General features: G+C 36.3%; 3 protein-coding genes across 11 annotated transcripts in view; all 3 read left to right on the top strand.

Annotated features, from left to right (window-relative positions):
- The window catches only part of tnika (TRAF2 and NCK interacting kinase a), a 92,052-nt gene extending 89,263 nt beyond the window's left edge, over positions 1-2,789 (top strand). For all 8 annotated transcript variants that reach the window (XM_079611824.1, XM_079611825.1, XM_079611828.1 and 5 more), the window contains 2 exons: positions 549-688; positions 824-2,789. In XM_079611824.1, coding sequence (XP_079467950.1) covers positions 549-688; positions 824-907 — 224 coding nt within the window. In that variant the 3' untranslated portion in view covers positions 908-2,789. The remainder of the gene's footprint in view (positions 1-548; positions 689-823) is intronic.
- Positions 2,790-3,177: 388 nt separating this feature from the next.
- On the top strand, positions 3,178-11,554 carry slc2a2 (solute carrier family 2 member 2). 2 transcript variants are annotated; one of them, XM_079613176.1, is made up of 11 exons: positions 3,178-3,308; positions 4,781-4,897; positions 5,063-5,259; positions 5,430-5,554; positions 7,219-7,334; positions 7,654-7,816; positions 8,643-8,830; positions 8,974-9,078; positions 10,268-10,369; positions 10,532-10,735; positions 10,828-11,554. In XM_079613176.1, exons 1-11 carry the CDS (start codon positions 3,300-3,302, stop codon positions 11,029-11,031), a joined length of 1,530 nt encoding a protein of 509 aa, XP_079469302.1. In that variant the 5' UTR covers positions 3,178-3,299; the 3' UTR covers positions 11,032-11,554. The 2 variants fall into 2 exon arrangements, with proteins under 2 accessions (XP_079469302.1, XP_079469303.1); XM_079613177.1 differs by having other exon boundaries at positions 4,802-4,897.
- An 817-nt stretch (positions 11,555-12,371) lies between these two features.
- On the top strand, positions 12,372-16,148 carry eif5a2 (eukaryotic translation initiation factor 5A2). The gene is made up of 5 exons (XM_079612645.1): positions 12,372-12,867; positions 13,809-13,998; positions 14,136-14,240; positions 14,692-14,823; positions 15,946-16,148. The coding sequence occupies exons 2-5, from the start codon at positions 13,831-13,833 to the stop codon at positions 16,006-16,008; spliced, it is 468 nt and encodes a 155-aa protein (XP_079468771.1). The 5' UTR covers positions 12,372-12,867; positions 13,809-13,830; the 3' UTR covers positions 16,009-16,148.
- Positions 16,149-27,677: the final 11,529 nt, after the last annotated feature.

Genomic DNA, 27,677 nt, shown 5'->3' on the forward strand with positions numbered 1-27,677 from the left:
TCCTATCCTAACAAACCATACATCAATGGAAAGCTTATTTATTCAGCTTTCAGATTATGTATAAATCTCAATTTAAAAAAAAAAGACACAAGACTAGTTTTGTGGTTCAGGGTCACTCTCTCACACACACACACACACACACACACACACACACACACACACACACACACACACACACACACGTACGTCCTCAATGCTGCTTTTTTTGCTTTATCCCAATTCTTCTTCTTCCATATGAGGTTTAAGTCATTATTTCAGTAAAAGTGTCAATTGAAGCCATGGTCCCCATTCACTGTCATTAGGAGAAAGGAGCTGCTTGGACATTCTGCATAAATGATGATCTAGCACTTTGATCTATTTCTCCCCAAGAATTGAACTAAATATCACAATAATAATCACCAACACTGTTTTAGTAGCTGATTAATTATATGAAAAAAATTTTTTTAAGTAAAATAATAGTTATTCACATTTTTGAGAACTATGGTAGATTGTTTTTGGTATAAAGATTGTCTATCCATCAGAACTCAATAAGATGTTCTGTTTTGCAGCTTATATCCACTCCAACCAGATCATGGGCTGGGGAGAGAAAGCCATTGAGATCCGCTCTGTTGAAACGGGCCACCTGGATGGTGTTTTCATGCACAAGAGAGCTCAGAGACTCAAGTTCCTCTGTGAGAGGAACGACAAGGTTAGTCTCTTAAGCGTCCTCACCCTGTAGACTGGTATTGTTGTTTTAGATCATCTCCAAATGTAAATGTTATTGTTTATCTAAAAGAGCTTAGACGGCTTTGGACAAGCTAACAGTTCTCGTTTTGTTCCGCAGGTGTTCTTCGCCTCGGTCCGATCAGGCGGTAGCAGTCAAGTGTTCTTCATGACGCTGAACAGGAACACTTTGATGAACTGGTGAAGCTTCTGCAGACCCAACACTGTGGAGCCTTTTTCCTGTCTGCATTTGCATCTGTGAGCGCACGGTACATTGACACTTTGGTCTGAAAAACATTCTTAGAAAAAAATATTAGAGACTCTGAGGAGTGAGCCTGGAGACAGTCCCGTAGGGAGAGCACTGACTCTCTGCACACGGCTCATGGAGGTGCAGTATCTGACGTCACCTGCAGTGGCACGCAGTTCCCAGAAGAGGGCGCTGATTAACTTGAACTCGCTTTTAGACCTTATTTTGTGGCCTCTGGTAAAGCCTGTTCTTAGGATCCTCCCCTTTACGTTCCTGTTTCCTATTGGTTTTGATTGACTTTTTTTCAGTTTCCAATGAATTTTAGTCAGTTGCATGATTGTAACGAATTGGACAGTATTTAAAAGAGAACAAACGTGGGGATAACATTAGCAAGCACTCAGGCTAAGACCAAGCTTTAGTCTCTTGATGTTACACTTTTATATTGGCAAACAGTTCTGCCAGTTTCACAAGTATCTGTGATGCCCGTTTTTGTCCAATTTCTCAGAAGAGAACGACATGCTCAAAAGAAACGAATAACACTGGTGCTCATTTGTATATTGTCAACAAGATCCATATACTGTACATTTATCAAAAGTACTGTATCAATAAGTACTATACTGTATCAAAGTACTATATCAAAGTTTGATTTATAGCTTTGAGGTTGGAAAGACGGAGCTGAACGGATGAGCGGATCTTTAAGTTGCAAACCATATTTTGAATTCTTTCTTTTACTTCTTTTTGGAATGTTTTAAACATGACGAAACAGGAGCACGAAATATAGCCACACGTGGAAGAAAACACTCCCCCTCACTGGTTGCATGTTTGTGTAGACACTGGATCAGATGTTGTGCGATGTGTATGTCAGAGCAACATGATATTTCAGATCAACTAAATTTAAAAGAAAAAGGATAAAAGCACCTGTATTTCAGTGACTATTGAGAATTGATGACGACTTATTTAGATTTCTTTATAGTGCCTAGCACAAGTTAACCTGTGTGAAATCAACCATTAAAGGCACAGTGATTTTTGCATTTTAATATTCTTATGCCATAACTTTTACGTTTCATCCATCATTTTAGGCTGAGTCTTTTTATTTTTTTTCAACATTTCTGAAGACTTAGCATTGATGTATTAAGCGGTAGCTTTTATTTTGCAACAATGCTTAATCGGTTAAAAAAAAAACTGGGTCTCAAAACATTCCAAAAAGGGAAAAGCGTCTCTATCTGACAATTATGTGATACTCAAAGTTATTAACGGTCTCTTGGACTAAAATATCACAGATGTTGATCTTAACGTCCTGGTACAATAGGTGATGCAGAACTACTACAGTAGGTCAACAGATGTATTGTTTTTGTATTGTTAATTAGATCTTTTTTCTGTTTATTACCTTTTTTGGGGTTTTGTATGTTTGCCTTTTGTCTTCATTTCAACGCTTTAGATGTTCTCAAAGTCACTTGATGTTTGCACACTATATAGATATTTATATTTCTTTCACATCTCTTACATAGCTAAAGAAGATATTTTAATGGTGAGGGAATGAGAGGTTTTTAGCAATAATGTCCTGCTGATGTATGTATGGATGTATGCTGTGTGAAACACTGTGTTCAGCCAGTGCTAGGAAAGAACCTCACTGCGCTCTTTTAATTAACTACTTTATTTGACACTCAAGAATGGTCAATGTTTCTGTCTTAATACATTTTTAATGATCGTCGTTCTTTCAGAAGCTGTAAACAAGATTTTCAGTTCTTTTACGGTGATAGAAGCACTATGTCCTCCTCGTTTTGGTTTGTTTTTTTATTTTATGATAAGAAAAAAATAAAACATAAGTACCTTTTTTTGGCTTGTGTCTTTGTGTCCCTCCCTCTGCTGAATCTTTGGCTGGTTTTTTTACAGAGCTCATGAAAGCAGTATCACTGAGCGCTGAGAACTTTGCTCTGATAGGTGTAATACATTAACTCTTCTTGCTCAAGCACATGCGTCTATCCAGCCAGTTTGATATGCTATGCAAAAAAACCCACCAATCTTGCAATGATGACATTTGCACCTCAAACTTTTATCAAAATCCCTTAAAATCATGTAAGTTGTCATGTCAATCGCTTTTCACCACAGTTAAGAGTGAAATAATGGTCTGGTATTCAGTGGGGAAATGATTTTCCTAAAGCCCCATATAAACCGCGGTGAGACACGGACATCATTAGCGGATGGATTAGGGCAGAAGGTCTCAGCACCCGTGTGCAGCATGTTCCTGCAGTGACAGGATTGATCATTTACTGAGTATTGGGAAAGCAGCCGAGAACCTTGGAGCCACTAATAACGACCAAGAGCGTCTTTTGCTGACACTTCATGCAAAATGGAGAAGGTAAATGTTTTCATCTGTCGTCATAAATTCAAATAGATAATAAAAATGCAGTCTGTATGATTGATTGGTTGATCATGCTAGATGCATGTTTTATTTAAATGTGTTTTTTGTGGAATGTTTTGAATTCACTCTTGTATGAATGAGACAGCAGACATGCAGAATCGTGAATGCAGATGTTATTCATGCTGTGATTTATGATGTTTCTGGGTTTATCGTTGTTCCTGTGATTTGACTAAATAAACAATTTAGTTAAAAATGGACAAATGAATCACAAAAATGACCAGAATATGGATTCTGGTTCAGTAATAACTGACTAGTAAGATTTTTTTGTACTTTAATAAATGCAACCGTTTTTAAATGATATACAAGGAGCTGGTCATTCTTTTTATGACGGTTTATTTACATAAGTGTGTATTTACATAAGTACTTGGTAATGTGAATGAACTCTGTGTACCTGCTCTATACACACATTTGTTGAGGCTTCTTGTGATTGTGCATTATTGTTACTATAGTGGATAATTGTAGCAACGTAATATAAGCAAAACACACTTTTAAATTCAAATTACCAGAGATTTCAGACTATCAAGAGCTTTAGTTCTGTTTACTCAAGTATTACTCACTGCACAAAATGCACATCTACATTTTAGATATTTTATAAGCATATTTTTTGTTGCATCACCTCAATTATCTTGAGTAAAATGTGTCAATCCAACTTTATCTAATCTTGTTCATTGAGCTGGAATCAAATGTTTGTTCAAACACAGAAGAATACTTATAAAATGCACATTGGTAACACTTTCCAATAATGTCTTATTTGTTAACATTAGTTAATGTATTAACTAACATGCACTAACCACGAGTTACAGTATTTATTAATCTGTGAATTAACGTTAGTTAATAATACAGTTTGTTCATGTTAGTTCACAGTGCATTACTTAATGTTAAATACAACTTGATTTTAACAATGCATTAGTAAATGTTGAAATTATCATTAAGATTAATAAATGCTGTAGAAGTATTGTTCATTAGTGTAGTTGGCTAATGTTAACTAATGAAACCTTATTGTAAAGTGTTACCTCCACATTTTATTATTGGTATAAATAAAAACATGAACGTAATCGTTCATTAAGAGTGCAATTTTATTCAAATGGATGCATTGTATTTAAGCATTTATATTTATATTTGATGCATTACCTAAAATGAACTAATGATGAGCAACATTTTTACAGCATGTAACCATTAATCATGAAATAGTTCACTGTGCATGTTAACAAATAAAACATTTGATCTATATTAGTTAATGTTGCGATTAACATTAGTTCAGATTAAATGCTGAAGTATTGTTCACATTGGTTATTGTAAACTAATGTAGTGAACAAATAAACCTTTATTGTAAAGTGTGCCCTAATTTCCATAATAAATCAATACAGTAAATGAACGTTTGTTTTTGTGTGTGTGTGTTAACGGTATAGTCCCGTTTCCCCGTCTCGCAGCAGTTAACAGGCACACTCGCTCTGGCAGTGTTCACAGCCACACTTGGCTCTCTTCAGATGGGATACAGCCTGGGAGTCATCAATGCCCCACAGAAGGTCAGTCATCACACCATCATTACAACCTTCACACTCCCAGCTGCATTCTGGGCCAGAATGATATGGATTTATCTGCTTAAGATTATATCTTCAAGAGAAGGGACTATTGTTCTGTATCATTATTAGAATATGTTTGGTCATGGCAGTGTGCCATTTGTGTTGTAGGTAATTGAGAGGCACTATGCAAGATCTCTCGGTGTCTATAATGAAGAACTGGCCCGTATAGGAGGAAACGCCACCGAACACGAAGAAGCTTCTGATCCTTCTGTGGTCATGTACTGGTCCTTGTCTGTGGCCATCTTCTCCATTGGAGGCATGGTGTCCTCCTTTCTAGTGAGCTTTGTTAGCGACTTCCGTGGAAGGTGGAGTATCTGTGAACTTGGGAATTATTATTTGTGATAAGATAAAAAAGCGCTCAATGGCGTGAATTGCAAAAAATAGCTTTAGCTTTCTTTATCTTGAAGAATTAAGATTTATATGTTCAGATACAGTAGAATGACTCATTTCCTCTCTGTATAATATTGATTTACAGGGTCAAAGGCATGCTGGCAATAAATGTCCTTGCCATAACAGCTGGGCTGCTCATGAGCCTGGCTAAGATGGGCACACCTTACCTCATGGTGATAGCAGGACGCGCTATTATGGGGCTGTACTGTGGTAAGACAGAGTATTGCCTTTTCAGAGAATCTTGAGAGAAAGGCTAGTTTGAAAGTAGCTAATCATAACTGATGCATAAGAAATAAAAATGAAAGCTGCAAGCAGCGATGAAAAGGGCCCTCGCACCCGTGCCACCACCACCCGGCGCTTTAGGAAAACAGAGCACTGTGGGCAGTATGTAAATATAGGAGGACTATGTTAAAGTCATTTGTATTTGCCACACTTCCTGCTACCAGCAGGTGGCGCTATTACTATAACGGAATATGAGCATGGTCATGTGTTCAGGACAGGACTCTTATCAAACATGTGAAGTTTGGGGCAGATTGGACATTGTATGCCTGAGTTACTGCAGGCTGTTTGTGGTTGCCTATAGCCATATCGGAACTGCAAGCAATTCCCAATTCTGAAACCCAAATCAGTTGTAACTTTTCACCACTTTTGACGCGTGTGCAAAGTTTCGTGAGTTTTCGAGCATGTTTAGGCCTTTAAAAAAGCGATTCACTTTGGAGAAGAAAAAGAAGCGGAATAATAATGATAAACAGAGCAGATCCGATCTCACCATCGGTGCTCGGGCCCTAATAACAATAACTAATAATAAAAAAAGGAGAACGATTTTATTTTAAATTTGTCAAATAATATAAAAAAAAGAACATGTAAGATAAAAAGGAAACAGGTCTTTTAATAACAACAACCTTGGTCTAATACTAATGTGGGAGTGGGATATTGATTTACAGCAGTTCAATAAACAAAAAAAATATTACTGAGTAACTTACATTTTAAATATAATATTTCCAGTTATTCTGTTGATTTTCTGTTTCTCATTATTCATATTTGGCTGCATTAGGCCAATGGGGTTTTCCTAATTCACATTGCGATCAACAAATAATGGCTTTTGAAAATATCTAACATTTTAATTGAACTCAAATGAAAATGATTCAAAATTCAAATCAGTAAAATTATCCAATCTTCTCATCAATGAAAGTAATTCCAAATTAAGTCAAAATATAAACCGCTGTGTACAACACAGTAGCAATGTTTCCTTAATGAATCAGTGTTTGTGAATGAATCAGTTGAGTGAATGAGACAATGACTCACTCATACAGGCAGCACTTGCTTCATTCAACAAATCAGTGTGAATGATGCGTGATTCAATCTTTGCTTCGTCCCAAATCGCATACTATAGATACTACATTTGGCTTGAAACGTACTTTTCAACCGTTAAAAAAGACATTATACATTCTATATAGTATGAATAAAATTAGAATGTACATCCCCTATTCCTAAACTCTTTTCTGTGGCCTCATGGGATAGTAAAGTGTCCATCAAATGTGCACTTCAGAATCTTGCTAGAAATAGTATCCAGGTACTTTCCGCCTATTACTGTGAATACTCGGTTCACATATAGTTTTTTGTCTATGATACAGTATGGAGGTAGGCATATTCAGATGCATCATTACCGCTGCCTACAAATTAGCACTATATATCAGATTATACCAGATATCAATAGAGATAGATTAAATGACGTCACATGCTAAGATGATCAGACTGGTGTACACATTCATTCATTCATTACAGATATTTACTTACAAATGTTTTATTACATTGCACTGCATATGTTTTGTATATGTATATGCAAAATGTTTTGACTGACATATGTGTTATAGGTCTGTCATCTGGCCTGGTGCCCTTGTACATTGGAGAGATTTCTCCAGTGAAGTACAGAGGGGCTATGGGAGCGCTCCACCAACTGGCTGTTGTAATTGGCATCCTTCTTAGTCAAGTGAGTGTCAAATTCATAAATACATAAAGATTCAAAGGTTCATAGCGGGAACTGAATATTGAAATGAACTAAATAAAAGAACATGGCCATACATGACCTTCCATAGCAAATCAGTTTAGCAATCACCTAAAACAATTGTGATGAAAAAATAGTGATGCTTTGTAATAGCTTTTCAATGCAAAAAGTAATATTAATTTGTATTTTAAGTAAAATGCTTATGAAGTCTAAGGTCACATTATCTACTCTGAGTCTCCATCAGTTTTTTTTCGGCTCTTATTAGAATCTGTAAGATGTGTGCAGGTGTCCTTGTTATCTACAGGTCATTGGTCTGGAGTTCCTGCTGGGAAATGATGACATGTGGCACGTGTTGCTGGGTCTTTCTGGAGCTCCTGCTATCCTGCAGAGTCTGCTGCTGCTTCTGTGTCCAGAGAGTCCTCCATACCTCTACATCAAACTGGGAAAAGTGGAAGAAACATGCAAGAGTATGCTGGTTGCTAGAGATTCCTACTGTTCATAACCGCTGCAAATACTAATAAAAACTCTGTGCCGATTTGCCAAAAGTATTTCTTTGTTAATATTAACACATGCTAATCATGCTAGTATCTAAATTCTCCAAATGCATTCTCAGCATTGATGAACATTTATTTATATGTTAAAAGGCTTGCTTATAGGAATATATATTACAAATATTTCCCCTCAAAATACTTTCACACCATATTACACAAAATGTATGACTTTATATAATAGCCTACTTTAAAAAAATATATATGATTAAAATAGTGATCCTTTATAATAGCTTTTCAATGCAAAAAGAATACGAATTTGTATTTCAGGTAAAATGCTTATAAAGTTTTGCAACTTTACAACTTTATTCTCATCATAACCTTATGACTTTGTTCTTGTAACATTATGACTTTATTTCTTAAAACATATGGCCTTAATCTCATAACATTATGACTCTATTCTAAGTTTGTTTGTTTTTTACATGCCACTAAAACACTGTCATAATAATTTGAATGTTTTACTATTTAATTAATTATTTTCTCAGGCCCTTTCATAGCCAGAAGGAACACTATAAGGACAAACAAATTGTGGGGGAGGGATTCCAAAAATATAGTTACGCTGTGTCGTTGTTGTTATAGTTGTGATATGGACTCCTCTATTCTCTTAGAGTTGAGTGATTTTTAAAACATAAAAAATAACGTTGTCGTAATTTTTTTGGTGTCAACAGGCCTTTATTCTGAACTTCCCCAAAGATCAGACAAAATAATGATGCTCGGGTTTTGCGGTCCTTTTTCCTTCTGGTAGGTCTGAAAAGGCTGAAGGGAGATTACGACACCTCAAAGGACATAGCAGAGTTGCAGGCGCAGAAGGAGGAGGCCATGAAAGAGGCGAAGATGTCCATCCTGCGTCTGCTCCGTTCCTCTGTGTACCGCCAGCAGCTCTTTGTGGCCCTGATGATGCATTTATCCCAGCAGTTATCTGGGATCAACGCTGTACGCTCAATCTACCTACTCATTTTATTGGAGAGAAAAAAAAAAAAAAAAAAAAAACACATTTCAATTGAAGTTTTATGGACCACATTACTATTATACACCAGTAATATTTGATCTTGTCTTTGTGTTTTTTCTTCTTCTAGATCTTTTATTACTCTACTTCGATCTTCCAGACTGCAGGGGTCGGTCAGCCTGTGTATGCCACTCTTGGAGTGGGAGTTGTAAACATCATTTTCACCCTTGTGTCGGTAAATAGACACTAATTTAAAGGCAAACACCGGCTGCTGAGGAACAGGCTCTCGTCTCTTAGAAACAGCAGAGTGCCGTTGCCTCTTGGGTCTTACTTTCCTTTAATGCTTTTTGACAGTAACTCAAGACTGATATTGTAGATAAATCCAACTTGTGAGCATGTTTTTTTAGACAACAGCTAGCAATTGTTAGAACTGAAAGGCAGAACAACACTCATCAGCACTATATGATCAAAATTTGTCAACATTTAGGTTAGATTTCTAAAAGAAAATAGCTGACTATCAATTATGCTCATGTTTCACACCTCACCTTCAATCTTGTGAAAGGATTACATAATAAGTTATAATAACTGCTGGATCGGCAGAGGTCTGTCGGCTCATAGAGCTGGAGAGAAGCCATATGTTATCGTGACTTTGCAGTGTTTATCTATGCTAGTTCAAGGGCAGCCTGCAAGTGAAAACCGTTTTGAGCAATGAGTCAATAGATACTCTAAATCAAGTAATCCATTCAGAACACGTTTTGATGAATCTGGTGCATGAAAGCACAATGCTTTTAGAAAGTCATTTTCTGATTCAAGAGCATTTTTTTTTCTTCAAAAAGAATATATATATTTTTAAATATGGTTTAAATATAATCTCACATGAGATTCCACCACAAGATTCCACTCACATTTTTTATCACAGCTTAATAAAAATACATGGAAAGGGTCTTCATGAAGGCCACCATGTTGCGATCACATGACCAGCCAAATATTTTTAATTTTATGGCTGAATTGTTATTTTGGTGGTGTGGAACCCCTCAAGTATGGTGGTAATGTGGAAACATGAAAATAAAATAAAAATGAACAATAATAAATATTAAACAATATAATAATAATAATAATAATAATAGTAGTAGTACAAAAATATTATTATTAAACAGTAGATAAAATATTTTGAATAATGAAAATAAATTGTAATACATATGGATAAATATACAAATATCACTACAGCCTATATGTTGGTGTGTACAGCATGTGTTGGTTCAATGGTTCAAAACCACTAGATGTCAGTATATGGCAAATATATATATATATATATATATATATACAATATAGTGCACCTTTGAGAAATCTTTAAGCGTATAGGCAATCGTAGATGTCTCTTGAACAGTCTGGTTCAGTAATCTGTCTGTATGCGAGCTCTCCAGGTGATGTTGGTGGACAGAACGGGCAGACGAACTCTCACTCTGGTTGGGTTGGGAGGAATGTGCTGCTGTGCAGTGGCCATGACAGTGGGCCTGGCATTTCAGGTATGATTGCCATTTTTAAATATGAAAAAAGCCAAAATTTATAATAAAATGGAGAAAACTCAAAATCAGGATCTAGAGTATGTGAAATTGTCATTAGATATAGGACTGAGCTGCTGGTCTGTGTTTGTATCATAATTCTCTATTCTTCATTCTGCTTTTCAGGATGTTAACTCACGGATGAGCTACCTCAGCATGACGGCCATATTCATGTTCGTGTCTTTCTTTGAGATTGGGCCTGGACCAATCCCGTGGTTCATTGTGGCGGAGCTCTTCAGTCAGGGACCACGTCCAGCAGCCATCGCATTAGCTGGGTGTTGCAACTGGACATGCAATTTTATCATTGGCATGTTTTTCCCTTATTTAGAGGTAAGAGTTTCCTGCATCTTTACAATTGTGCATGCCATCGCTACACAAGGTCTTCAAAATGACAATAAATCTAACTTTGCTTTGGTCCCTAGACTCTTTGTGGGAGCTATGTCTTCATCATTTTTGCAGTACTCCTGTTCGGTTTCAGCATTTTTATCTACTTGCGTGTACCTGAAACAAAAGGGAAGACTTGTGAAGAGATAGCAGCAGTTTTCCACCGCAAACGTAGAGCCCCTCCTTCCAAACCTCAAGAAGAGGCTGAGATGGTCCAGCTCAAGAGCTCTACAGAGGCCTGAAGGAGGACCCTTGGTTTATGGCAACTGTGGAATGAACGTTATTACTGCAGTCACAGAACTTACCTGTTGTTATTACAGAACTGAATCTGATCTGCTGTATATTCCACTGAGCCTCAAGGAGAGCTCATCATTTGACAGGAAATAATTAGTCTAGATGCAAGTAAAGAGATTAACTAAACACAACAGTATAATCTTGACAGACGGTGCAATATATAGGCTACACAAGCACTGGACTTGGCACAGCTGATGTTTAATTTATATTTATAATTTATATTCCCAAAGTTATCTGTTCAAAATATTTTTAAAGGCATCACATTGTAAAATAGTATTTTTCAGTGCATTTTAGTAGTTATATCGATGGTTGCAAATTTTAAGTGATTTGTCATTTCATTTTAGGGGGGAATTTTTTTATGTCACTTGAGATTTGTGTGATAAATCAACTGAAAGAAGGTTATACAAACTTACATAATTAATATGGGAGTTATGATATATTTAAAAATAATCTATGAAGGAGCATCATCTACAATTGTTTAGTGTATTAATATATTCAAAATGTCAACACATAGAACATTTTTGTTTTTACATTTTGTTCTAGAGTTACAATGGTTGTATTACATTAGTGTATTTTTTGCCATTATAAAATGACCCATATTTTAAAGTAAACCATTCCAACTTAAAACAATCTTAGTTATTTGTTTTGCTATATATCTAAAAATCCCAAGACTGTTAGGACATAACAATTACTTTTTCTTTAAATTGTATTAGGCTATATATTAAATGATAGGAAGGCCTTTGAAAACACAATGGTGCTGAAACCCTTTTCATGTGTGTTTTACTCTAGTCATTATTCCATTTAAAGTTATACTTTATGGCAGTTTGATGAGTGTCAAAAAGTACCTGGAAAGTTATTGCAAAGATGCAGTGAATGTTATGTTTACTCTATTGTTAAAAAGTTTTGGGTCTGCAAGTCTCTTATTTCCTCAACAAGGCTGCATTTATTTGATAAAAAATAAAGTAAAAATAGTAATTGTGGGGGGGAAATTATATAACTGTTTTGTGTTTTAATGTACTGGTATGCTTTTTTAAAATGCAATTTATTCCTGTTTATACTCAGTCTTCAGTGTCACACAATCGTTCAAAAATCAGTATGCTGATAATATTATCAATGTTGAATAATGTGGAGCCCCAAACTAGTCTTCAATTCCTTCTCAAATTAACTGTTTTTTTTTTGCTATTATAGTAGCCTACTACAGAACAAATAATTAACTCCAATATAATTTTGTAATTGCTGATGGGCAGAGCAAATATTATATTACATAGCAAATGCGTATATTACATTCGACTATGAAATGGTTTGGTTTAAAGGGTTAACTTGCTCTCAGGGAACATTTCAGAAATGACAGATCCTAGCAAGTTGCCACGTGTTTGCAATGATAAATGCACTAAACTTATTTTATCAATTACATTTGAGGCCAAAACAATGGTGTGATAATTTTGCACGGTGACCTTTAAAGTTTTACTATTGCGTGATTTTTTGTTGTTGTCGTTGTTTCATAATTGTTTTTCTGCTTAAATTTGAGCACTACGCAGGCAGCTGTAGCAGTTTCTCCTCGTGCATGAGAATCTCGTTGCCGTAAAGGTGCGCGCATGCGCAGATCTTTCCGTCTTTTGTTGGAAGGGAATGACTGGCGTTTTCAATGCTCTCTGCTACAGCATCGCAACATTTATAGGCGAATCCTCTTAATACAACACAGTGTGTGGATACAACTCTGGAAGAGGATTTGGCGATTCAAGACGGTGTCCTGAAGCGGTCGATTGTGTGATCAGAGCGTCTGGGTGTGGAGCTGTTTTATTTTGCATGTGTGTCAAAGCTAGAAAGAGCAGCATAACGGCCTGGCAAAAGTTCTTGATTCCCATGCGAACATCTCTGTTTACTCGTTTTTAAACGATGTTCCATGATAAGGGTTTGTTCCCGAGCAAAAGCTAGGTTTATATGTTTGTAAGCTAATACACGTTCTTTAAATGATTCGGTCAACTTACTTAGTAGTTCCGGTTAACTTTGCGTGTAACGTTAGCTGTAAAGTGAGTCATTCATCCAGCTTAAACATTCAAACGGCGCCTCTGACTGCATTGGATTCGGCGAATTTAGCGAGGTTGAACTTTTGCGCGCCTTTTGTGGGTGTCCAGGCCGTGGTAGTTTGTGGTTAGATTTGTTCACATTTACAACATTGGCAATGAGTTCGTAGTCAAGTTTTAAGTTACGGTCTATTAGAGCACCCCAAACAGCTCAAATATTGTTTTAGCTTTAACGTGGTCTCTGTTAAGTCTGTAATATTTACACATTAACAGACAACTGGATATGCTATCGTTATTTCAGCAAAATGTGCGAATGTTTCACCACGCTTAAAGGGATAGTTCACCCTAAAATGAGCATTCCGTCATTTCCTCACCCTCGCCTCGTGTCGCTCCTGTGTGACTTTGCTCTGTTGAACAGGTTTTTGGTTATCATTGATATTCTTCTGTTGAATTTTCTCACGTTTACTTTTAGATTACACAGAAGAAATGAAAATTTTAAAAAAAATGTTTGGGTGAACTATCTCTTTAAAAGTACCATACGGTAATGTTTTTGCACGTGTGCCGTGGAACTGCCTTGGCTTTTTAAGAGTAGTATATATTCAATTGCCATAGTATTACTATCTGATACCGTGTGTGTTGCTCCTTTTGTAAATAACATAATACATGAATGTGGTAATTATTCCGTTTTCTTCTGTTCACAGAATCCTCTTCGATTAACCCATCATGGCTGATCTCGATACTGATTTCACCAGTGGAGATGCTGGGGCTTCTCTAACCTTCCCCATGCAGTGCAGTGCCCTGCGTAAGAACGGCTTTGTGGTGCTAAAGGGACGTCCATGCAAGATTGTGGAGATGTCTACTTCCAAGACTGGCAAGCATGGACACGCCAAGGTATCAAATTAATAAACTCAATGTTGAGGGCTTAATTTAAAATAACGGCCACATTTTATAATGCATTGGATATTACTGAATCAGTAACATTGTAATCATTAAACGTTTGAAATGCATTCGCTTAATTTCCTTTTCAGGTGCACATGGTTGGAATAGACATATTTACTGGAAAGAAAAATGAAGATATCTGTCCCTCTACCCACAACATGGATGTTCCTAATATCAAGAGACTGGACTATCAAGTAAGTTCAAACCGTAATCAACTTTAGGCCTCATTTATCAATGTTTATCAGCCATGTTCACACATGTGATCCTGGATCACAAAACCAGTCATAAGTCGCAAGGGTATATTTAAATTATTTTTGTGAGTGAATGCAGCACAATTGGAAACATAAATGGACAAATTATAAGGTGATTTTCTCAATGTTTCGATTTTCTTTTTTCTTTTTGCACCCTTAGATTCCAGATTTTCAAATGGTTGTATATCTGCCAAATATTGTCCTATCCTAACAAACCATACATCAATGGAAGGCTTATTTATTCTGCTTTCATGTGATGTATAGATCTCAATTTCAGTGTAGTGATTTGTGCTAAAGAATTTGCACTAAACAGAAAATATCTACTTTTTTAATCTATTTTGTGGCTTGTTTGAATTAATGTCCTTTTTTTTTTTTTGCCTATCCTGTGGCACAGCTGGTTGGCATCACCGATGGCTACCTTTCCCTGCTGAAGGATAATGGAGATTTGCGTGAGGACCTCAAGCTGCCTGAGGGGGATCTGGGCAAAGAAATAGAGAGCAAATTCGAATCTGGCGATGAATTTCTGGTTTGTAGCAGCTGCATCCTTTCAAATTCACATCAATTTGTATACTGTGAGCCTGTTCTTTTTTTTTTAATAGACTTAGATGAAGAGACTTTAATTTTATTTAGATCAGGGGTCTAGGTCATAAGGACCCCTTATGGACATTGGCTTGGTCCTTAGTGGCTGATCATGGGTCCACACACCATGTCAGAATTACCACAATTATGAGATTCCAGCTTGTAAAAAGTGTTCATGTCCTCGTAGAACGTATTACAATGTATAAACTAAATTTTTCAGAGTACTCTTGACTTGTACCATCTGACCGCTGCCATGCCATGTGGAAACAATCAAAATGGCAGCTTTTTTATTGTTAATAATTTAATGCAAGAATAACCTGAAAAATAAACAAAAGACATACATTAGTTTGCACGGAGTGGAATAACTATCTATATTATAGCTTTATAATGCAATTTAATTTCACTCAATACTTTTTAATGTAGAAAGGACAAGGAGTCATTAGCTGAGTTAGTTTTTTGGTAACTTCAGTTTAGGGTCCAATTCTCATTATTAACTAGTTGCTTATTAGCATGCATGTCACTAGGATATTGTCTGTTTAATAGTACTTATAAAGCACATGCCTTATTCTGCATGACCATATTCTACATCCTACCCAATACCTAAACTTAACAACTACCTTACTAACTATTGAGTTTGAGGCAAAAGTCACAGTTAATAGTGAGAATTGGACCCTCAACTAAATTGTGACCAGTTGATTTTCTAAATGCATTGTTTTAGTTCAGTTACAGGTATTAGCAAAGTATTGACATTAAAGATAAATCTTTTTATTGTGATGTACATCCAAGTATTACGATTTTCGAAATAGAAAAAAATGTGGGATTGTAGGCGTTGCACTAAAATGAATGTGAGATTGCAGTCAACTGTGGAGTGGCGGTGTTTAAATCAAAATGGACTAAATGTCTGTCATTTCGTCAGAAGATCTTAAGATTTTGATTTAAAAATTTGAGTTGCATGAATTTAGAAAATGGATAGGGTGAATTCCCATTTCATGATGACTCTAAAAGTAGTCCTTGTGTTTTACTATGTCATTTTGAAAGTTAACCTTTGTGACTTCTTTCCCTCTTGTAGGTCTCTGTGTTGGCTGCCATGGGGGATGAGTGTCCCATTGCCATCAAGCCCATGAGCTCATAATGAACAGAAGCTGACGGGCTGGTTGAGTGAGGGCCTCTGTACCACAAATATTACATTTTAGTTCTAAAAGTCACCAAAGCCACAGCCTTCGCAAACCACCTAGAATCGTTTCTGTTAAACAGTAAAGATGCTGGACCTTTTGACCTGTCTCATGAGGTGTTGTCTAATCAGGATATTTCATATCACAAAGGGTTTCCTGCACGCTTGTTCTTTATTATTTCCCCCTCATTCATTCCTTTTTCATTATACAGATGCACTTTTATCATTCATTAAAAATGGGAATAGTTTTTTTAAAGCTCTTCTTATTGCAGAAACCTTTTTATTCATGCCGACAGGCCTTAAACTGTTGCAAATCAGGCAGCAGCCATTGAAGATTACCTCTATGAATCTCACTGACTAGTTTGCCGGCATTTGGTACATCTACATTCGTGCCAAAGCCTGTGTGTCTCAGGTAGGCTAGGATTTGTCTGAATGTCACTCTAACAGCTTGGCACTTGTTGGGGTGGCCGGCAACTAGCGAGCCTAAGGCAGAAAACAGACTAAAAATTTTACTGACATATAATCCAGACCAAATGACCAAATATAATGTAGTTGATCTGAATCGCAAATGTTTTTTTTTTTTTGTAATTCTAGTTTTACTCCACCTGAACTTTTCTTTAGTTTAAGTTTACAGCATTTGTCCCTCCATACTGAACACTTATTTTGGTAGCAAAGCAATAACCCAGTACCTTTGTTACATCTTTTTAGTAGTAAGGGAAGATGTCTAGAAGATGGGCCTTTGAGCTTTGCACTGGCTAACCTGCTGTGATGCAGCAGTAATGAACGCCCTCTGTAACAAACTCTGTTTACAGTAGCTTTGCTATACAACAAATTTCTATGCTGCATAAATTAGCTTATTTTTTGTACTTACAGACAGGCACAGTGTGTGCACTAAAGGGCTTCAATATCAACACTTTCAGTTCACGCTCTCTAGCATCTTACATGCACCTGGCTTGTTTACTGGTATAAAGGCTTTATTAGTCCCCCCCCCCCCCATCCCCCCTCTTCCTCCACTTTAAGGGCACACTTTGCATTTGGCTCATAAAAATATAGTATTTTGTAGTAAAAACATTTTTATTTTATTTACTCTGAAATTCCTTTTTTGATGTAGAAATAAGGAGCGTTGCTATTGTATCTGCATTTGGGTTCCTCTTGGTGTTAGGTTTGAATCGGAATTTTTTTGATAATTTTTTTTTTTTGTTTACTCTAGAATGGACCAGCAAATATGAGAACTCTTGGTTGGGCAGAATGTTTTTTTCTTAAGAGGTATTTTCAGCTTTGTTGGGTGTTCTGTTTCAACTAGTTTTTGTTTTTGTTAATCTAGCTCTCGTATAAAAAGTAGCCTGAGAGCTCAAGTAAGTGGAAAGTATTGTATGGCTGTACAGTATTGAAAAGATTTCACGTTGGCATATAAATCTCAGCGAGTCTCTCAGGTTTCCAGTGTTCAGTTATTTTGCTGTTTGTAGTATTGGTCCTAAGTATCCCTGTAAAATACCTCTGTCTCTATCTGCAAATCATTAGTGTTCATGCTTGCGAGTGAATTACATGCTTTTTTTTTTTTGCTTTTTTTTTTAATAGATTCATATTTTTGGTTCTTTTCTTTAATTCAGCAGCTTGACTGAGTTCCAGGCAGAAATGTGGGTCATTACCAGTGCAGACTGTAAGGAGATGCTTAATCAGACAAGCAGTAGAAATAGTGTTCAGTGTTTTTCATATGGCTAGTTGAATGATAATTGTAAGAAACCACGAATTGGGATATGAGGGGAGCAATTATAATAAACTCAATTGAAAAACATACAAGCTTTTGTGTTTTTATTTTATTTTTCAGTTTGCAACAAGCCTGGTAAGACATTTGCATGAGACATTTTTAGTTCCATTTAATATTTCTCTTTGGAGTCAGTTTTAAATGTTTTAAAGTCTCGTATGCTTTACCAAGATCAAAAAATGCAAACATTATGAATGTTTAATTTAAAAATCTATTTTAATATAGTTTAAAATAGAAATGTAATTTCCTGTGATGGCAAAGCTGAATTTTCAGCATCATTCCTCCAGTCTTCAGTCACAATTCTTCAGAATGCTATGCAGTTTTGTGCTCAAAAACATGTATTCTTGGAAACGGTTGTGCTGATTAATCTTGTGTGGAAATCATGATACATTTTCCCCTGGATATTTTGATGAATAAAAAAAACCCTCGAAAGAACAGCATTTATTTGAAATAAAAATCTTTTCAAAACAATAGAAATGGTGTATTTTTTATATTTTTAAATATACTGTCATTTTGATTTTACAAGTTAATGCATTCTTGTTGAATAGAAGAAAAAAAAACTAAATTAAACTTTTGAAGGTAGTGTACCTAATAAAATTTTCTTTCAATGTCTATCTGAATTGTATTATCCCTCATTAAAACCTGTAATTCCTAAAGAAAAAACAACACAGACCACAATAAGCAATTACAGCCAAAGCTTTACATAGCTACAAAAATTACATGTTTTATGGAATAGCAGTGTTTGTTTTTATACACTGAATCTAAAATGAATCCCAGTTAACCAAAAGTTGACACCGTCTTAAACATTGAGCCCAATTGCAGCGTTCTGTGGTATTTTGTGTACGTGCCAGCTTTGAAGACAAACAAAAATGGCATGTTGCATTTCAGTCTGAAGGTGGCAAACATTTTAGCTTTTAATAATATGCTTCTGATTATGAATTTTTTCAAGCCTTGGAAATGTTTTGGCAGAGGCTTCAGTCAGCAACTTAAAGGTCCTGACTTTGATGGACTGCTTTATATGATTTATTATTTTCACAAGTCTTATGACATTATATTCTTGCATTTCCCCTTTAAATTCCCGGAGCGATCTCCTGTATTTTCATATTTATAAAAGACACTAGATGTCAGTAAAGCACAGTGAAACTACCACTCCAGATTTGCCCAACCTGCTTTTGATTAAGAAACTTAATTTTTTCCTTTTAGCTTTCCCCCTGTTTACATATGAGTCTGCTAACAAGAGCCCTGAAGCATTGCCAAATGGTTCCTATAGAAATTATGTTCTGCTATACATTTCAGAGACGGATTGGGAATTGAAGTGCTCTGTTTACATTTCTCTGAAATAGGAACGTCATTCTTGGGGCCAGAATAAGACGTAGATTCAATGCAGATGTAGATGCCTTTCTGTCCATATCTTATATGTAAAACTAACATCCATTAGTTTTAATGATGCACAAATCCATGGGTGAATCTTGTTGGTCCTCATATGTTCTGCTGCACATTGCTTCCAGATGCAGAGGAATCTGTCCTTTATTTCTTAGTCCTTGTTTCATAGTGGGGAACATGCAGAGCTGACAGCTGTTCTCACAAGTGAAATCAAATTCAATATAGGAGTATGCGGTTTTTTTCTTAAAAAAAAAAGAAGGAATTATAATAGCTTGAGATTTGGCTGTTTGTATCCATTAGGTCTTCAGATCTAAGGCATCTACAGACTGTCTGGTCTGGTGCTCTAATAGACTAACATAATTTACATCTTTAGTTTTTTACCTTTTGCTACAAAGTTCAAACTGTAAATTTAATAAAAATGTGCCTCAGTTCTATAATCTTTAACATTTTTATATATTTTTTTAAAATAAGAATTATCAATAATAAATAAAAAAGTGTTCATCAAACTTCGTGTTCATCTGTTTAGACTAGCTGGTCTACTAGTGCCCAAAACTCCTCTAACATGAGCAAACCAGCAAACATAGGGCTTGTTTTAAAAAAACATTGAATGCTTGTCTTTAGTTTTTTTTAGCTAGTTATGACTTTAAGTGTCGTTAAATGAATGGAGATTCCCTGTGTGTTCTGTTAAAGAATAACGCTGTCCTTGACCCCGCTCTCAAAACCACCTGCCATCTGAGGTCTGTTTACTTATGACCCATGATTTAAACTCCAGTCATCCTGAAGAGTGGAGGGGGTATTTTGTTTTACAGGAAACAAGGACATCTGAGTAAGAGACTACAAACTAAAGCAAACACAAAGCCCAGTTACGGTATCTCACCAAGGAGCACTGAATTATGAGTCATCATTGTGCTCCTGTGAAGTTAGCTAATTCACCAGGCCCCAATCACCTCACCCACCTGATCCCAGACCAGTGATAACCTCACAGCAATCAAGTACTGCTACAAATTTGGTTTGAGCCCAAAGCACACTATGCTGTGATTAGGCTACTTGATGCTGGGGGTTGGTTGCATCCTGCAAGCAGATGGCTTCCCAGATAGACAGATTCAGACTTTTAAATTTGGCCATTTCACTTATTTAACAATTTATTGTTATTCAACAATTTATTTTTTCTTGATACTGTTACAATTTCCTCACAGTTGACAGGTGTAGAGGCGATCAAAGAGTGTTTTAACTGGATTCAGAATAGCGTAGGCTCTTACCCCATAAGGGCAGAAATGTTATTGAAATAGGCTAATCAAATTTTTAAGTGGATCAAACAAGTTAATCAAAGTTGTCCTAAGACAAGAACGGGTAATGTATCACTTTGATGAAAGGTTTTGATCCACTTACAATTTTGACTATACAGTAGCAGAATGGCAGGGCCATCTTTTTGTGAAGGCCAGATCGGCCCTGTTTTCATATGCTGCATGTTCGGAGTGGGTTTCGCGTACAACTGAGGGAACAGAAACCCCGGAGTGGAGCTGGAGCCGGGTGAGTACAGAACACTTTGTTCCACTCCACGCATTTGTGTTTGTTCCAGTCCGGCTTTTGGCGCTCGTTGACGCGGGAAGTCTGCCGCTGTGGCTTCTTTTGGCACGTTTTTCATTCGTTGGCGGAGAAGATAGGAAGGAACTAACTGTGGCTATTGTGCTGGCTAGTGTGCTAACTTTTGACAGAAACGTAAGTTAACCCACCACAATTTACTGTTTATATAAATCAGGGGTGCACAGTCCGGTTCCTGGATATCTACCTATTTGCAGAGTTCAGATCCAACCATGAATCAACACACTTGATTTTCAAGTGTTCCTTGGACAGACAAACAACATGTAATTCAGTTAACGCAGGCTATTGGTCAATGTCGGGGTGCAAGAAACAAACAGTTACAGAAATATACATAAATAACTTATTTAACTTTTATTTTTATTAAAATGATATTAAAAGTGCCATTTTGAGGGAAATTTACACATTCAAAAGTTTGGGGCCAGTGCGTTTTTTTTTTTTTTTTTTTTTTTTTGAAAGAATGTAACGTTAGCCGTTAATACTTGAATATAGGCCTGCCCTACATGGACGCATTAAACTGAACAAAAGTGACAGTAGCCTATTTTTAACATAGTTACACACATTTATATTTTAAATTGATGTTGTTCTTTTGAATGTTGTATTCATCCTGATGCAAGCAATATTTTTTTTAAATTCATAATAATTATATACAGCAAATCAGCATATTATAATTATTTCTGAAGGATCATGTGACTGGTGTAATGATGCTGAAAATTCAGCTTTGCCACCACAGGAATCAAATACATTTTAAAATATATTAAAATAGAAAATTGTTATTTTAAATTGTAGTAGGCTGCTGTTTTGGACTGCATTTTTGATAAAAAAAATAAATGCCTTGGTGAATGGATGTGTAGCCTATGTGATAGTTAGGGGTGTGCAATATTGACAAAAATTATACCTCGATATTTTTGGGTATTTTGTTGATAACAATAATTAGACAATATTTGCTGAGATTATTTTTTTTGCTGTATCCTTGGCTGGTTTTAGCGACTGTTCTTGCTCAGAGACACACAATGGTTCTGCTCTGGATTTGTTTGAAACTATTTTTGTTGGCGAAATAATGGATCAGACAATATTTTATAAAATGTTACTCACAACAATATTAACTTCTTGTTTATTGAACTGTTGTAGGTCTATATAATCCATCACATTTGTAATCGTGCTTACATTTGGAAAAACAAAACGGCACCCTCACTCGTGATATTGCTTGTGATATTAACTCTATCATATGATATAAGACAAAAACTCACTCTGAGGCTTTTTTTTTTTTACCCCCCATTCTAACTGCATTCTAATAGGCTACGCTACACCATACAGTGAAAGCATAAAGGTGTGTTGCATTTTCGACGACCCATATTGTATACCCCTAATATGTTATATAGTAAAAGACGGAGAAAGTAGAAACATTGAAAGGCTAGTAATGGATCATATCATGTCAGCAAGTCTTTGCATTACGTGTGGCCTGATATACAGCAAAGGGATGTTGTCTTTAAACCTGTGCTTCTTTTGAAGACATTACTCTTAATTTAAATGGGACCAAGGGAATCACAGTACTCTGTTATATGAAAATGCCCCTTTTATTAAAACATAACTTACTGGAGGATTAAACTCATATCCTGTACATTCCTGTGGTATGCATGCACACATTTAGTCCTGTTCCTTTCACTGGTCAGTGTCCTCATAACTGCTTATGGTTTCTTTGGAAAGGACGCTGCAGATGCCCTGGTGCTTGAGTAAGCACATTTCTAGGCTTTTTGCCACAATACAACTATACAGTATAATGTAAGACTTGGCACTTGTCCTCATATTTCACTTTGAGTAACAAGATTATTGGGACACACTGGGTTTCAGATCTAGTCGAGTCCAGTATGAGAAAATAAAACAGTGATCTCAGTAGAACATGAAAACAAGTAATGTTTATCTGGTAGACATAATTTTCTATTTGGAAGAATAAACAACATACAAGTGACATCATTATCTTCTTTTATCTTATGGATGTTGTCATTTTTTTATTATCTGACAACGGCTTTTCGAGTTCAGATTGTTTCGCAATCACTTCAGTGTGTCAAGTGTTCACAAAGGCACTTGTTTTATGTTGCATGTAACATAAATGTTTATGACACACACACACACACACACACACACACACACACACACACACACACACACACACATTAAAAAAAAAAAAAGTTCTGTATTGGCATTGATGGTTCCATGAGGAACCTTTAACATCACTGAGCCTTTCCATTACACAAAAGGTAGGCTACTTTATAGTGACATTTTTTTTTTATTCAAATGTTTCTCACACTGAGAACAAATGGTTCACTAAAAGGCTCTTTGGGAAACCAAAAATGTTTTTTCTATGGCACCCCCCTCTTGAAACCTTTATTTTCAAGGATGTACATTCCCTGATCCTATGTGCTAATTTCCATTCTGACCCCTGGTTGGCCAGTCTGTCTTGGGGTCAAGAGCAGTGGGTGTATGATCAACCAAGGAGTTCTTGAAAGAGAAAATATGTGGGAAATGGGAGGATGAGTGCGTGGATCTGTTATACTGTAGATCTGATGGTGCTATTTAAAAGCAGAGGCCACTTGGTTTGCTTGGGGCATTGTACTTTTATCTGGACAGTGTGTGTGGGGGGGTGAGGGGTTACATGTCCTCTGGGCTCATAACAGACTTGACACTTCCCTCACCCCCTCATTAGGCTCCCTTTTGAAGTGCGCTACCAGGAAACATGAAAGGTGAAGCACCAGATGATACGCATGACAGCTAAAAACAAGGTCGTTTTTCATATACGTGGGGGGGCTGATGCCACAAATTTGAAAATGTGATTTACAGTATGTTTTATTTAAATGTGGAAAAGACTTTTATGACATTATAAACATTAAATTAAAAGAAAGATTATACTTTTAGGTCATTAATCAAATAAGTACATTTGTGACCTCGACCATGTGAACTTCTTCCATTGAATATGTTCTTTGGATTACGTCAAATCATGCTGAAGAACATCCGGTTTAACACAAATTTCCCTTCTCTTCTCTCTGTATGATTGTTGAATCTATGTTTGGGAGGAATATGGGAATGGCAAAACATCTATGCTTTGCCCTGGAGAGGTATTCAGATTGTTGAGAATCGGTGTACCTAATTTTTTTTGGGAAGACAGTTAAAGCAGTGTAAAAAGGTCCACTGCAAAGTCACGACTTTGATTTCTTCAGATATTTAGTTTTCGAATGGTTTTCTGTAGTATGTTAAAATAGTTTAAGCCTTGTTGGATATGCTTCCCACCGGTCCAAGCACATGTATAATTGTTAACACACTGAGAACTGTTTTTCTTTTAAATACAACGCTTATATAAAGGGCTTAATCAAATCAGCGTTCTTTAAGTTGTATCTTCAAGACATTCTTAAAATCCTTTTTCTTCTCTCTGCTGTCTGTGCAGGTGTATAAACAGCTCAGATGGCGAGAGGCTTTATTTGTCAGGATGTTCTGGAGAGAATGATTTCATGGGCTGAGAGCGGCTCAGACTGGATCTTCAGCTGTATTCAGTAGTACGATGTGATCCTCGTGAACTCTAGCGCAGCTCCTGTTTGAAGAAGCCTCCAGGCATTTCCTGAGGAGGTTTGGTCTCGCTTTCCAAATGACATGATCGTATGTAACTGACCTACTCTCTGCTTGATTAACATCCTCAAATCCCTGGGTTTTTCCCCCTACTGTTACCATAATATTTTTTTTAATACAGTAAAACTTTTTTATTTTTAAAATATCATTTTGGGACAAGGCTTAAACTATCAAATTTGGTTTAAGTTTTAGTACTTTTGTTATATGCGTTTGTCATTTTTATAAGTCTTTTTTAATAATTAAAAGTAATTGTACTTTTGTATGAAGTACTAGAGTAATTCTAGTACTTCAGCTTAAACTTTTATTTCAGTTAGTTGCCAAGGCAATTTAAGTTTTTCATCTAATATTTCTAAAAATATTTTTAATCTTATTGCAGCTTTATTTCAATTAACAAAATCGTTAACAATAACAACACTGTGATTCATGCACTTTTATGTATAAAACTAATTTCAAAAATGAAAATTAAGGATGCACCATATATTTGTGCCATTCTAATTATTGGCCGATATTAGAATTTTGTAAAAGTTTCTTAAATTGCAAGTTTCTCTAAGTATCGACCAATATTAGATACTTAATTGCACATGCTCATTTCCTCTATTTTTAAATTTGGATTACCTTTGCCGTCATCTCACGCTCAGTTAAAAGTTACTCTTTAAAAACAATAATAGTAATAGTAAAACTCTATAAATGTTATCTTTAACAAAAATCCATATTTCATACTGTTCATTATATTGCTGTGATGCCTAAACTCACTTGTAGCTTTTGAAAGGATTGGTTGAATATTTATGTTTTATTTTATTCTTATTTTTAATTTATTTGAACAAAGTAGTATATCTTTTATTTATCAGTCATTATGAGAAAATAATGCATCTATTATGGTCTTTTTATTCTCGGCACTGTAAGAAGTATTTCTGAAGCACTGGTGTGTTTTCATAAGATGCCCTTCAAGCACATATGGCTCTGTGTTCTCCAGCGAATCAATAAGCATGGCTTCAGGGGGAAGAGAGAGGTATAGACAGAAGGGGATGATGGAAGCTTGTCTGTATTGAAAACAGATGAGACAGAATTTCTCTAATAGCTTAAAGGAGGCTTTGAGTGCGGGTTCGGGCAACACCACCCCAGCCCACAACCCCCTTATTCTCAAGCTTCTCGTTCTAGACAAACTGCACTAAAATAAGTGGTATTTTGTCTGTTTATCTTAATAAATCTGCTGCAAACAGGTAGCCCTGGGGCCTCATTTATAAAACGTTGTTACGCTCAGATTTGCGTATGCTAACCAATCCACACCAATGTTCCTATTTATAAAAACAGTCTTTGATGTGGAAAAGTGCTTAGCGCCACGTCAGGGTCAAAGAAGACGTACGCACTTTTCCTTGTGGCAGAGAGCCCGGAGTACTTGCAGGTATTGGAAATCTAAGCAATTCTTGCCGCTCGCTATTCTCAAGTAAAGGATGTGGACGTTGACTGGTGCTCTTTTATATATTAATGACAATAATTTAGGCGGCGTTTACAAGGTGGAGATCTGAAACCATTCAGCTGTGCACATTTTCAAGATTATTTGGGATTTTTACATTTCACTTCAGGATGAGAGGCGTACGCATGTTTTTTATGCATACGTTCGTTCTCTGAATCACACAAACATTTGAAAAATGATCATAAGATCAAATGTAGGACGGTTTCTACACAACATTTTAAAATTGAGGCCCCTAGAGAGCAATAATAAGCCATGATTTCCTCAATTTCAGGTTTATTTTGTGTCTGATAGACAGGCTGAAATCCATCAGCTGCTGAGAAGCATTTGCTCAAAATATCACAGATTGATTTTGGTGTGAGAGGTCTCATCTTTTACTAATCCTGGATTTATAAAACACATCTACTGTTGCTTTCATAGGCTACTGCTTGCAATGATCCCTATAGAGTGATAGTCTAAGCTGTGGTTTACTCACATGATGTGATTTTGGCTGCTGTTTGCAAAAAAGGTCAATAACAAGACTGAGTCAAAGTGAAAGCACCACAGCAGCACGACTCCTACGTTTGGAAGCCGCTTAGACACGGGGAGGACAGGTTTGTGCGTAGAAAGAGATAAAAGCTTGTATTTCAACAAGGCCACTTTCATCAAACGCTCACGTGAAGACTATCTCTGAGACTTTATATTGGCTTTTTCTCCATGAGACGTGTTTTTCTTTCATAGTTTTATGATTTTCATGTTTACGGAATGATGGATTGTGCGGAGAAAGTGCTGACAGGGTTAAACGTCTCCTGTGAATAGCTTGGTGTAATTCTCCATCTGAGCAGAGGAAAAAAAAAGAAAAACCCATGAGAGTGATTAAACATGGAATATTTCAACGTTTTCTCAAGTAAAACCTCTAATCTCTTTGAAGAGGGTCCAAGTTCAAACTATATCAGTAATTCTTACATTTGGCAGTGCTGTGAAATGCAGGTGAGGAATAGCCTGTAGCTTTCTAAGGGCATCTTACGTAAGACTGCTTAAGTATGGTATGTAAGACTATTTTTCTACTTAAACTAGTTAGGACTGCCTTGCGAACTCTGTTTGGACTCAGACTGAATGAAATGTTCCTCATAGAGGCAAAATCAACCGCACATGTTAGGCTCTGTGCTTGTTTGAAGAGCCGAGTCGTGCAGAGTTAAGAAAACAACAGCTCCGGAATACAGTACACCCAGGTTGAAGGCCGCCGCTCTCGTGGGAGTGGTTAATATTTTTGCTTGGCCTTGACAGAACGTCATCACTTTATCTGCGAAAGGTAATCGCCCCGGGAAGCGTCATGTTAACGGATCATCAGATACGTCGGTTATGATTTCAGTAACAGAATGTTCCATAATTTACATATAGGCCTAACAGTTAAGCTTCACAGTGCGGCGCTAAGAGATTTTCCCCGTGTATAAAGTGAGACAGATGACTTTGTTTTTTTTGTTTTTTCTGATGATAATTTTCTTTAAGTGGTTATTTGAGTGAAGATGGTTATTATTTTTCTAAACAAATGCGAAAATTAGATGTGACTTAGTCAGCAAGAAATCTATTTTCTAAATTTGTGTTATTCATCTTATCGTGAACAAAATGATTAATCAAAGTGTCATAACTTGATCTTCTGATGATGCATGTCCGACTTCTCCAATTATTGGCATAAGCCATTACATATTTAAAACAGTAATATCCTATACTAAACCTAAACTAATCTTGACAAACCATATATCATTTGAAAGCTTACAATCTCTAGTTTACATATTTGTATACAGATTTTCAAAA

The sequence above is a fragment of the Phoxinus phoxinus genome (assembly GCF_949152265.1).
Source record: "Phoxinus phoxinus genome assembly, chromosome: 5".
In the NCBI taxonomy this organism is placed as follows: domain Eukaryota; kingdom Metazoa; phylum Chordata; class Actinopteri; order Cypriniformes; family Leuciscidae; genus Phoxinus; species Phoxinus phoxinus.